A 13,184-nucleotide genomic window follows, 5' to 3' on the forward strand; every position below is an offset into this window, starting at 1 on the left:
TTATCCCTAAGGAAGAGCACACGCATATACCAGCCTAGTCCAGCTCATGGGGCTGCCAATGGGAGTGCTTGAAACAGTGGAAACAGGGGGAGATAAAGGGTTTACCCTTATTTTTAGGGCTGGAGCAGCTCTGCTCTGGAGCCAGGCTGGGCCGGTTCTGGAGCCCAGAGGAGCAGTGGCTGCCCCATCCCTGGCAGTGTTCAAGGCCAGGTTGGACACAGGGGCTTGGAGCACCCTGCTCCAGTGGAAGGTGTCCACAGGGCTGGATGCGCTTCAAGGTCCCTTCCAACACAACCCATCCCATGACTCCATGGTTTTCCCTTGTGCCAAAGCCCTCGCAGCTCCCTTGCGTTGCCGACGCCAAAATGGGGGCTGGAGGCAGCCGCAGGGCGAGCATCAGGGATGGAGAGGAGGCAATGGGCTGCTCGGGGCCGTAGGCAGGGAGGTGACCGGGTGATTCCGGATGCAGCGGGTGAGTCTTCCAAGGCTGAGCCATTGTCCCGCGGGGAAGGCACCAGGACATCCCCCAGCAGCAGGGAGGTTGTGGTTTGTGTTCTCCTTATCCCCACCTATCTCCCCTCACCTGCTCCTCTTAAGCTGCCTGTGCTGTAATCCCCTTCCCTAAAAAGTGACAGGGAACGACGGCGGCTTATTGTGCAAGCTGCTTTCCTGGCGGGGGGGCTCTAATGCCCTGCGCTGCTGCGTTACCTTCCCTCTGCTCTCAGCACTGAGCCCACCGCGGTGGCTTTAGGTCAGCTTCAGTTTGCTTTGCTTTGTAGTAACGAGGTCTGGAGGAGCGGAGCGGGGATGCTGGGATTTTGGGTGGTTCCAGCCTCGCATCCCCTATAAAAGCAGGGGCTGGGGTGAGCGTATGGAGAAGGATGGAGCTGGGTTCATCACTGAGTGCAAAGAGGCTCATCTGGGCTTCTTGGAGTGCTTTGCAACAGGAGGCATTGTCCCTGCTCCATGTGCAGCGGGAATGGATGGGGGAAACGAGCAGGGTTTGCTCATGAGGCTTCCCCTGCTCCTTCTCCAATGCTAGAGCCTGGGTTTAGCTGCTCAGACATCACTTCCAGAGGGGCTGATGCTGTCCGAGGGTTGCTCATGGCACAGTGATGATCTTAAGGTCCTTTCCAACCCTAACTATTCTATGGTTCTGTGGTGGTCCTTGTCCCTTCTCTGCTGGCACCAAGGCAGCTCATTCCAGAGCCACGCTTAGCCAAGGGCTCTGGAAAACCTTTGGGACCCTCACAAGCGGGGTTTGGAGGGCGAGGGATGTGTCTGTGGACGCAGCAGCTCCTGGAGGCTCTGTGGAGCCTTTGGGGCAGGCTTTGCACGAGGAGCATTCGTAAATAACATGCATGAGATGCTTGTGAAGACGCTGGGGCTGCCGGCTGAAATGCAGCTCTTTATTAAGCCGTCAGAATAGCTTGGCAGTGGCAGGAGCCAGGCCCTCGCTGTCGCCCTCCACGCGTGTTTGCCACCCCTGGCATTGCCTTGAGCTCCTATTTCTGGACACACAGGGCGAAAAACAAGGGCAGGATTCAGCAGGGGCCAGGAGCCTGCTTCTCCCTGAGGTGCTGGGGAATTCATAGGGAGGGATTCCTGCAGGAGCCAGGGGCAGCCTCGCCTCAATCCGGATCAATGCAGGACAGAGCATCCTTCCCTGCGTGAGCTGAGCTCATCCGGGTGCACATCGAGCCAGGGGGCTCGTGGGAGAGCGCGGGCACCATCGGTGGTGCCTGAGGAGCTGGGCTGGCCCTGCCTGCTGCTGAAGGACCAACACTGAGACACCCCGAGTCATGGAATGGGTTGGGATGAAAGAACCTTAAAGCTCATCCAGCTCCAATGGCAGGGACCCCTTCCGCTGGAGCAGGGTGCTCCAAGCCCCTGTGTCCAACCTGGCCTTGAACACTGCCAGGGATGGGGCAGCCACAGCTTCTCTGGGCACCCTGTGCCAGCGCCTCAGCACCTACAGAGGAGACCCCTTCCCTTCCCCACAGAGCCCTCGCTGCCCATCCCCATTTCCCTAAGCCCTCTCACAGCGTATTTTTGGGCCTGACATAGAGGGAGGAGGTATTTGACAGCAGGCCCAGGAGCTGGTGAGGCCATGGGAGCCCAGCACAGCCCGGACGTGCATTGGAATATAATGGGAGCCGTGTGTGGATACCATAAAAAGCAATGTCAGGGCAGCAGCATCTGCTCGCGGGCAGCTGGGCGCGGGGTGACGCTGGGCCAGCATCCTGATGACTTTTCCAGGTTGCTCCTCATGCAACAGCCTCTTGTTGAGAGGGGGAATAGCATCGGAGAGCTTTGCTTGGCTGGGCAGGGAGCAGCGCTGGGTGGCTTTGGGCAGCAGGGTTGTAGGGATGCGTCCCTGCTGCCCTCTCCGAGAGGGATGCTCGGATACCGGTGCTTGTGCTTGGGCACAAATGCATGGACACAAATATTCCCCCTTCTCCTTCACTTCTCCCATTTGCCCTTTGCATTCCTCACAGCCAGTTCCTGGCCTTGACCCCCTCCAACGACCCCCTGATGAGTGGAGGTTAAATGAATGCATCCAGGGGTTGTGTGACCCATTCCATCCGAGCCCAGAGCCCAGCACCAGCGCCTTCCCCTCCACTAGGATCTCATTTGGGAGTCGGGAGCAGCACTCCAGGTTGTGGCTTTCCCTCTTGTGTCACATTCAGGAACACCAGAACCATCCCCAAACCCAGGTTGCTCTTTATCCTGTGCTTCACATTGACTTCTCCTGCAGTTTGGATTCAACTGCTCTGCCCCTTCGTTCCTTTTCTGGACATGGGACTGGGGGAATTCCTCGTTGGCTCAGTCCCTATGGAGGAAAAGGTGTTTGTTTCCTCTCTGCTTTGCTCAGTGGAGTTAACTTGGTGTCCCCCTCCCAGCTAGGGCAGCTCCCATGCTCTTCAATACAGGAGCTGCAGGAGAGGGGGGAAAACTCTGGAAAAGAAGGAATTAATGGTAAAAACAGAAGGTAAAGGCGCGAGGAGTCTGCTGCAGGTTGGGACCGTCAGAGTGCTTTTGTCAGGCTTTGCACACTTGGCTTCATTACTACTACTGTTATTATTAATATTCATTTATAATTAAAATTAATAATTATTATTAATTCAATATTAATGTTAATAATATTATTAAACACACCCTTTGCCAGGGATTGCCCTTTGGAAAAGCAATCCCAGGCTCCCCTCTCAACCCCTGTCCCCTGGCAAGGCTTCATAGCTGAGTTACCCTCTCTTCCAGCCTCTTGGACGAGCGCAGTGAAAGCCTTTGTGCTTGGCACAAACCTGTTTGAACCTGTTGGTGTTTTCGGGCTGAATCCCGCGTTCTTTGGGGCTTCCCACCCGGGATCTTGCTGCATCCCACCGGGACATCCCACCCCAAAGCCCTTGCCGTGCCTTTCCCAGGTTCAGCAGCGTGTTCCCCAGCCTGAACATGGCCGTGAAGCGCCGGGAGCAGACGCTGCAGGACTACAAGCGCCTCCAGTCCAAGGTGGAGAAGTACGAGGAGAAGGAGAGGACCGGCCCCGTCCTTGCCAAGCTGCACCAGGTACCGGGATGCTGCCGGAGCCAGCACACGGGCAGGGACACCGGGAAAACTCGGGAAGAGCTTTTGGTGCTTGACATCCCTGCCATGCCCGCAGGAAGCAAAACGCTTCGGAGGGATGTCTTTTATTGGTGCAAAAATCCCTCTAATAGGGTGCTTGAGGAGAGAAACGTGGATTCCAGCCCTTCAGGAAGGGAAAGAGCCAGTTTTCCAAACTAAAATGGAATCATGGGAGGCGGGATGCTTGAAGGAGGACAATGCACGGGGGGGTTCCCCCTGACCTCCACGTCCGAGCAAGCAGCTGGGTGGGAAAAGGGGGAAGATCAGAGAGTTTCCAGCTTTCTGCTTGCCACCTGCTCCAGGGAATTCGCCTTGGAAGACCACAGGGATTGGTTCCGGACACGTTCGTTTCTCTCCCCCAGATTCTAGTGAAATCCTGATTTATTTCTCCTCTCCATTAAAGCCTCGCCCCATTCAATCCTGCTCCCCAAATCCATCGCTCCCGCAGAACGTTCCCTGGCTCCTCGGCAGCAAAGAACGTGGCTTTTCTCATGGATTTCCCCACAGAAACAGTTTTGTGTTAAAGAATAGCCCGTAACAAAAGAAACCTCTGGTTTAGTAGTAAGCAGCTTACTCCCCTTAGCCTGGCTCCCTAAAGCTGGGGCTGGAAACTGGGGATGCTTTTGTCCTGGTGATGAAGCAGCTTTGGGTTATTCCCTTAACGAACTTCTGGGAGCTTTAATTCCCCCCCCAAAACAGGTCTTGTCCAACCACTGCATGGGCTTAGATACCTGCAGGAGCCTTAAGCAGTCCTGACCCTGGGGTATCCGCGCGCCCCACAGATTGGATGGGAAATGGGATCATTTTATCCAGGTATTTTTATTGAGCCGCAAATCTGCATCCTCCCTTTGCTGCGAGTCTCCTGCACCCCAAATGAGCCTCGTTTCATGGCGCGTGGCGCATTTCCCTCTCGGACCTGCTCACACCTGATGGGCTTGAAGGCTTTGCCAAGCCTGGGGCTCTGTCCCTGCCACCTCCGTCGGGCTGTCCCATGGAGCAGGCGCGGCTCCATGGCTCTCCCGCGTCCCCCTCCCGTTGGAATGGCACCGGGATTAAATGGCAGGCTTGAAACCGCTCTAATATTTCACAGCCCACCCCCTCCTGCCCTTTTCCACACCAGCTCCCAGACATTTCCCTTTCTCCCCACGCTTCTGTTTAAAGAAGCCAGCGCTGAGCTGAAGGTCACGGGCAGGGAAAATGACAGAGGGGGCAGGATCCTCTGGTGATGCTCTTGGGAATCGCAGGGTGAGGGCACACGGACGTGGCTGGGGATGTTCTGCAGCCTGGTGGAGCTTGGGGCTGGGTTTTGCCCATGACCAGGCTGGCTCCTGGTCCCTGCAGCAGCCTCTTTGGGTGTCCCCTGGTTTCTAGGGCTAGAGCTTGGTCCCACCGGGCTCCATAAGCTGGCCATCAATCTCTGTTGCTGGTCATTTGGTCCCACCAAGGTGGTGGTTGCATGGATCCCACCACTCTCTGTTGCTGGTCATTTGGTCCCAGCAGCCTCCCTTAGCTGGTTGCTGGCTGTCCCGGGGTCAGAGCAGAGCACTCTGCTGACATGGGGTGGCCTCGCTGCAGGTCCCCCCAAAGGAAAGCCGCTTTCCCTGACTCCCCGTCCCTCTCCTTTGCAGGCCCGTGAGGAGCTGAGGCCGGTGAGGGAGGACTTCGAAGCCAAGAACAAGCAGCTCCTGGAGGAGATGCCCAAGTTCTACAGCAGCCGCATTGACTACTTCAAACCCAGCTTCGAGGCGCTGGTCCGGGCGCAGGTGAGGCCCTGTCCCTGCCCTGGGTGTCCCCGCTGGCACCCATCCTGCCTGTGGTACCCGCAGTGCTGGCTGCCGTTACAGCAGCTCGAGGGGAGTTTGGGCTGGTTTAGGTGGACCTGCCTCTTACCAGGGGCATGATGTCCCTGTCCCATGGGACTGCCTTCAAGCCCTGCTTGTACGTCACCTTTCGGCATTTGATGTCTCATTGAAATCCTGAGCTCAGGGTTGGAACTTGTTTGAGATGTTGAGATGCTGAGGGCTCATCTTCACGGTCTCGTCTGTCCCTGCCCGTGGGTTGGAACTGGGCGATCTTCAGGCCCTTTCCAACCTGACTGTTCTGTGATTCTGGGTAACCAGAACTGGGGTGTGCTGGCAAATAGAGGAGGCTGCTGTGTACGCTCCGTGCCGTGGCTTTGCAGGAAGGGGTGGCCTGAATTAACCGCAGCTGGCTTTAATTTCCACCCTCCAGCTTCCTTCCCTGCCTTGCTGCTGCCCCGCCACCTTCCTCCTCCTCTCACCCTTTTCCTTAGGCTGGAGAAGAACACGGCTGGGATTTAATCCTGCTTTGGAGGTCTGGTACCATGGAATCAGGGTTATCATGGGATGGTTTGTGTTGGACGGGACCCGAAAGCTCCTCCAGCTCCAACCCCAGCCATGGGCAGGGGAATCTTCCACTAGAGCAGGTGCAGGGAGCACGAGTTCCACCTCACCCCGCACTCGGAGCTCTCTGAGCCTGATTCACCTTCCAGATGGTGCCTGGGGATGCTGCTGCTGCTGCTCCCGTCCCCTGCTCCAGCAGCCCAAGGAACCAGACTCCCTGGAGCCACTGCAAAGTCCCTCTGGCTCTTGCCCCCAGCCCTGCAAGCCCTCGTGGCCGCTGGCTGTGGGTGGCTTGTTTGGATGAGCCCTTGAATCCCGGCTGCCGCCCGCCCCGTCTGGGTGCTGTGATCCGCTGGCAGCTCCCTTTGCCCCTGTCCTTGGCCAGGATGTCCCCTGTGCTCTGCTTGTGCTGGCTCCTGCCGGGGGGGCTCGGGGGAGCAGGGAGCTGTTTGAAAGGCTCCCTGTTTGTACCCTCTTCCTGGGAATCCTCAGGTTTTGGTCAGGAAATCTCGTCGTTAACACCGGACAGGCAGCGCTGTGACAAGGCCGGTGCCTCTCCTGCAGGCCAGACTAAAGCTGGTCCCGGATGGATGCTGAAGCATGTCACATCCCACCCTTCCTGCCAACCCCGACAGGAGCCACATCCCTCTTCCCCAGCACTGGCTGCACCCTTCCACCCCCGGGCAGGGATGCACCAGCACAGCGGCATTCCCAGTGCTGGGAGGAGAGCTCAGCACTTCCCTAAGGAGTTCTTTGTGCCTAGGCTGGGGTCTGGCCGTGTCCCGCTCCAGTTGAGGAGCTCCTGCCTGGGGGCTGCAGTGTTCCCTTGTTGCAGGTGGCTGCAATAAACAGGAAAAGGGAAGTGACTTGCCCAGGGTACCAGGAACAGCACCGGGAGCATCCCCATCCCTCCATCACAGGGGTGAGGAGGCGATGGGAGGTGACTGGTCCAGCCCAAGGCCAGGCTGGACACAGGGGCTTGGAGCACCCTGCTGTAGTGGAAGGTGCCCCTGCCTGTGCAGGGGCTGGAGCTGGAGGAGCTTTGAGCTGCCTTCATCCCAGCCCATTCCATGGTTCTGCACTCCAGAGCAGCAGCTTTATGGCTGTGACCCAAGGAGCCCTGAGGACCGGCTCCGCGGGCGGCCGGGTTCCCATGGCGCAGCGTGGCCGGCACCGGGTGCCTCCGGGCTCGCAGGGGCTGTAGCATCCAACACCAAATGCTTGTGTCCACCCACGGGCCCGGGCCAGCGGAGGCAAAGAATTCCCTGGCTGAGGGCTTTGAAGTGGCCACATAAAGATGAAAGGGGGAGATTTGGAGCCTGGTGTGAGCGCTGGGACGCTGCTTCCAGCTGGAAAACGATACCCGCCTGGATGCAGTGGAATGGGGGCAGAAGCTGGGGTTTGGGGCAGGGCTGGGGTGAGCCTCAGCGGGTGCTGGCAGCAGCCCCGGGGTTTGTTTTGTGGAGGGCTGCTATAAACACAGGCGCTGCCCGGCTGCAGCGAGCGTGGTCCATAGAAAATCAGGAGAACACCGTGTCCTGCAGTGGGATTAGTTCAGGACAGGTGGATCGGGGCTGCTGGCTCCGTCTCAAAGGCGAGTTGGAGATGGGATGGGGACAGAGCATGTGGTATCCATAGCTGGAAAAGTACTGAGCAGCAGGCAGCAGGACCCCGCTGCTGCGGCGCCAGTGCCCATCAGTTTGGGGTGCATCCCCCCAGCCATAGAGGCAGGGATGGGAAAAAGCCCCAGGGGATCAATCCCTGTGGAATGTCGTTGGTAAAGCACAGGAGACGCCATGGCGAGGCACCGTGAGTGCTGCTGTTAGGCACTGGGCTCTGCTGGGGGAGAAGAGCATCCCCAAGGAGCCTGCAGCACCCTGGGGACCCTGTGTCTCCCACTGGCATGTGGATGGTGGGGAGGGCAGCACCCAAAATGCGTGCTCTGCTTTGGATACGGAGCGGGCTCGGGGGCAATCCCTGGGGAAGGGGCTCCCACTGCTAACCCGGGAGCTTCATCTCACTGCGCCTGGAATTCGGTGCCGGAATCAGCAACACCATGTGGCCATATGTGACTGAAGAGAGCCCAGGATGGGGCTGGGGGACAGGAGGGCTGCTCCGGAGCTCCGGCACCCAGCCCTGCAGCCCTCCCGCCGGGATCTGGGCCCCCCGTGGCATCGGGCAGGGGTTCTGGTGGCGGTGGGAGTTACCAGCGCGCTCAGCATCTCCTGCTCGCGTGGGGCTGAGGGTGCTTTGGGGGGACCCGGCTGCAGGGGGGCGGCTGCAGTGGGGCGGGGGGGCTCTTTCCCACGCCCGCCTGCTCGGGGCTCGTTAGTCACCGTGTAAATGAGCACTGAATCACCCAGCACCCACGGCGTGGGGAGACCCGGCCCCGCAGCAGCCCTCGCTGCGCTCCAGTGCGGATGGACCCAGGGGAAAGGGGGGGGTGCAGGAGCCTGTGGGTCCCCAGCATCGCCCCTCAGCCCTGCCCAAAATAAGCATCGTTTTGAGCAAGATGAGGGGAGCTGGTCTCCATGGAGACCGCGTCTCCAAACTGGGGATGCTGGGGCTGATCCTGGGTGCCCACCGAGCCTTGGTTGTGAGATGGGGGCCACGCTGGCTCATTCCGCCTGCTGGGGAGCGCTTCCCCATCCCTCCCTGCAGTGCTAGGCCAGGCCTCCCCATCACCCTCCTCCTGTGGGGCACAGCACCACGGCTGTGCATTGGCACCCACCAGCAGCCCGGTGCCATCTGCCTGCGCTGACCCCCTGGCTCCCGCTCCAGCGCTAATTGGCGCTGTTAATTAGCACATGATTAAACCCCCTCCCCCTGCCGCATGCAGGGGATGGCGCTGCCAGGCCTGATGCTCCCCGTGCCCCTGTGCCAGGAGCGGGGACCTGTTGCGGGGCTGCTCCCATCCCGATGCACCGGTGATGGGCGATGGGGACCCCGGCTTTGGCAGGGGCTGGGGGCAGCCCCGTGCACGCAGCTCCAGATGGGAATGAGCAGGGAAGGGCAGCGCGTTCCTAAAGCACATTGGGCTGTGATAATGGGAGGGGGAGATTCACACATGGGAGGGAGCTATTTTAGCACCAGCAGCGCTCGAGCGAGGGGCTGGCTCCATCCGCGCTGCACCCCTTGGAGGAGGAGCCCCCCGGCCCTGCTCCCCCCACACCTCTCCCCTTGCCCCCCCAGGTTGTCTATTACACCGAGATGCACAAGATCTTTGGGGAGCTGACGGCGCAGATCGACCGGCCCGGCCTGAGCGACGAGCAGCGCGAGCGCGACAACGACGCCAAGCTCAGCGAGCTCCGGGCTCTCTCCATCGTGGCTGACGACTGAGCCGGGGCTGGCGCCTGCCCCCTGCTCCCCAACAGGGATGGACCTGGGGGGGTTTAACCCCTTTGTCCCCCCATGGCGCTGCCAGGACCAGGTATTGCCTGGGGATGGGGTGGGGGCACAGTGGGGCTGCCCCTGCCCTCCCCACCCCACTGGTAGCATCCAGCCCTGTAGGGATTTGCCTCCTGTTGGGGTTCAGAGGGGAGCTGGAAGCGGGGAGCAGGCTGGGTGCTGCCGGCCTTGCCCAGGCACCCACTTGCTGCTGCCCCAGCACAGGGCACTGTTGGCCTGGGCAGGAGCCGGCGCAGCCCCTTCCCGGTCAGGCAGGCGGATGGGGGCTCTCCTGCACCCTTCGTTTTGTGCCTTGAGGGAGGGGAAGAGCGTTTAAACCCCACGCTTCGAGGCATGGGGAGAGGGTGACGAAAGCTCCGCGCCTCCCATGCCAAGCACCAAGCGATGCTGCACTCCCGAGGCCCTGGTTTAAGCGGGAGTGGGGCAAAGTGCCCCTGCCCCATAGCTATGGGGTGCAGGGGGTGCCCGCTGGGGGGTACCCCGGGAACCAGGGGTGCAGAAGGGAAACGCAGCCCGGGCAGGCGCAGCCCCAGGGAGCAGCGCGGGGAGGGGTTGATGGGGTCCCGGGGCCGCCCCTCCTTGCGGGGGGGTCTCCAATAAAGGTCTTGGCAGCGCAGCGGAGCCTGCTTGGGAGCCGGATCCAGCGCCGCGCCGCTGCTGCCCTCTGCAGCCCCCCAACAGCCACTGCCGGGGGGGCCCACACGGGCTCCAGCGCTGGGGGTGCGGGGGGGAGCAGCCCCTGGGGAGAGGCAGAAAGGGAGCAGGGAAGACCCCAAGGCACAGGGATGGACGCTCAGGTACAAGGGGTTGGAGCCCCAGCCGGCACAGGGAGGTGGTGCAGGAGCCCTCCCTTCCTGGGAGCGGCTGCTGCTGCGTGGGACAAGGGGCTGGGAGGCAGTTATGGAGATGATGGTGCGCTATGGGCACAGCAGCATCCAGAGTCTCCCAGTGAGCACCTACTTGTGTCCCTCCATCCTAACCCAGCCAGGCTGTCCCCAAGTGGAGCATCCCACTGGGAGGACTGGGTGGCCCATGCCCTGTCTCCAATACACACAAGATTCCCTGCTTCAGAGGTTTCTATTCAATGCAAACCAGTCAGAGCAAACCCTGCACATCCTAGGGATGCCCGGCCTGGGATCCCATCTCCCTGGGCAGGTTGGGACAAAACAGGCTTGTGGGGATCGTGCTGCCATCCACATCCCTGCTGTGGGACATCTCCTGTTGGAGACCTGGTGGGTGCTGCTCCATTGGTCTAGAAGAGAGGAGAGGGGGTGACGGCAGCTCGTGGTACCCCACGGCCCAGCACATCTCATCCCGCCTTACCCCGTGCCTTTGGTCTCTGTGGTAAGAGCTGGGTGCTCCGCAACGTCTTGCCCAGGCTCAGCACCGCGGTGCTGCAGGAGACGTGGAGCAGGACAGGAGGCAGCAGCGTCCCTGGAAGCAGAACTCCTCACCCGCTGCACAGCGCCGGCTGCACCGTGCCCATCATCCCTGCACCTACCCAGGAGCTCCTCTTCCCTTCGGTCCCCATGGACACAGGGCTTGGAGAGCATCCAGAGCATCACAGGGCTCAGGTCCAGAGCCTCGGGCTGCAACACAGACATGGGTGAGGGATGGAGGAGGCCAAGTGCCCCAAAGCGCCAGCACTGAATGCTCCCAGGACAAGTGCGATTGCACCAAGGCACCAGGCTCCCCCTTGGCTCTGTCCATCACCACCAGTACCTGAGTTTGGCAGAGCAGACCCTGTGGCATGGCAGGAACAGTGCTCAGGGTGCCCCAACAATCCTAGCAGGAAGCATTTAGCTGGACCCCCATAAAGCCTCCCCACAGCCAGGATTGGATGGGGTGGGATCAGAGCCCTGACAGGGCACGGAAAGGCTGGTGAGTGTCCAGGCCATTTGCAAGGACACAGCAAGAGCATCCCGGGGCCGCATTCTGCATCCCATGCGGTCGCTGCTGGGATGGAGCCAAGAGCTCCCTTCCCCTCAGGCTGTTCCTTCCCAACCGCATCACATGCCGGGCCAGGTCTAAGCCAAATAAACCCGGTTGCCACGGTTACCCTGAGCAGGGATGCTTTATTTAACTGCCACGCAGGAGCCGAGCCCATGCGAGGACCACGCTGTGCCATGGGGGGGGCTGCAGACCCTGCACCAGCCCCTCAGCAGCAAAGGCCCATGGCAGGGGGAGTGCGGAGCTCCTCTGCGTCTGCAGCTGGGTTAAACCCATCTGAGCCCTCTGACATCCCCCCTGCATCCTCCCCAGCACCCTGCCTCCTCCATCGCCTGCAGCACCCATCTGTCCCCCTGCAGCCCAGAGCTGCTCTCAGCCCAGCTCCTCTGTGCCATCAGCTCCTCCTGCTGTCCTTCCAGCTCCAGAGAGGGATTGCACCGATGGAAACTCAACCCCAGCGGTGCAAACTCTGCTCCCATCTGGATACCGTGGGAATGGCCACTACACCAGGACCAGGTCAGCATCGGGAGGAGGCCATCCCATGATGGGGACTGGTACCGATGAGCACAGCATCCGCTTTCCTCCCCGGCAGGGACTGGGCAGGCACAGGCAGTGAACTCAGTCACATTGCAGTGTCCTGACTGTCCCCTTCCTTCCCAAAGCTCACATTCCCTTTGGGAACAAGGCCCCTGGCCGGGTTTTGCAGCCAGTCCAGCCCCGAATACAACTGACAGCTTACACCAAAACCTATGCTCTTTCCCCCAAAACTGGGTGAATGAACCCTTGCCAGCAGCAGCACACGCCTGGATCCACACCACCGTTGTCTTTGTTGGGTGCTTGGGAGCCTTCCCGTGCTCCAAGTGATCCAGGGACAGCGGGGCCATCACAAGGGAAAGGAGTCACAGGCCCCCATGCCAAGACCCCATTCTCCTCCTCACCTTAATCCCAAAAGCAGAATCAGCATCCTCCAGACCATCCTCAGCATCCTCCTATGGGGTCAGGCATCCCGTGGGGCAGTCGGATGCTGCTGGAGCATTGCAGAGGGGGCTGGAGGCAGAGAACAGCGCTGAGGGCATCTGAGCTTGTTCTGAGCCGCTCACCCCAAAGCAGCCCCCACGGTGCTGGGTCCTCCCTGACCACAAATACCCACCCCCAGCAATCACTGCATGGCCAGAGCACCACCAGGAAAGGGCCTCGTGTCCCGAGGTCTGGCCCGGGTGAGTTTCAGTGCTCCAAAAGCACAGGGGAGGGGGGACAGGGGCACCCATCCCTGTCCTTAGCATCTCCCTGAGTCCCTCCTGCCCTCTGCTCCTCAGCCCGGGCATCTCTCAAGGAGGGAGTGAGGAAAGGGTCATAGAATCAACATGGAGCTTCTGCCCAAGATCCCACCTCAGTCTCCCCTCTGGCAGGTTAAATACCCACCCTCTTTTCACTGCTGGGGAGGGGGAAACAGGGATCCAGGAACCCAAACCCCTCCAGCATCCCCGCATCCCGCTCCCAGGGACCCCCACCACCACCCCGCAGTACCCGGGGAGGATGAGCACTCACCAATCCCGGGAAGAGCACTTGGCATGCAGGATGCTCCGAGGATGCGCTGGGATCCGGAGGCTCGCGGAGGCTCCGGGATGCGCTGCTGGGATGGGAACCAACCAAGTCCCGGTAGCAGATCAGCAGGAAAGAGCGGGGATGGAGGGGATGGGGGGTACCCGCTCGGAGCGCGCCTGGCAGGGGCTGAGCGCTGCTTCCAGCGGCATCGTGCGGTACCCGGCCCCTCACCACGCAGACCCGACGGCACGAAGAGAGGCTCCATCAGCACCAAACCGCAGCGGTGGAGCAGCCCCC

The 13,184-nt window shown here is 60.7% G+C and overlaps 1 protein-coding gene across 2 annotated transcripts in view; it reads left to right on the forward strand.

The window, feature by feature from the left end:
• Nucleotides 1-10,186, forward strand: part of BIN3 (bridging integrator 3) — a 35,066-nt gene extending 24,880 nt beyond the window's left edge. For both annotated transcript variants that reach the window (XM_080634518.1, XM_080634519.1), the window contains 3 exons: nt 3,423-3,564; nt 5,250-5,384; nt 9,177-10,186. In XM_080634518.1, the coding sequence (XP_080490644.1) occupies nt 3,423-3,564; nt 5,250-5,384; nt 9,177-9,323 (424 nt within the window). In that variant the 3' untranslated portion in view covers nt 9,324-10,186. The remainder of the gene's footprint in view (nt 1-3,422; nt 3,565-5,249; nt 5,385-9,176) is intronic.
• Nucleotides 10,187-13,184: the final 2,998 nt, after the last annotated feature.

Source organism: Psittacula echo (assembly GCF_963264785.1).
Source record: "Psittacula echo genome assembly, chromosome: 25".
NCBI lineage: Eukaryota > Metazoa > Chordata > Aves > Psittaciformes > Psittacidae > Psittacula > Psittacula echo.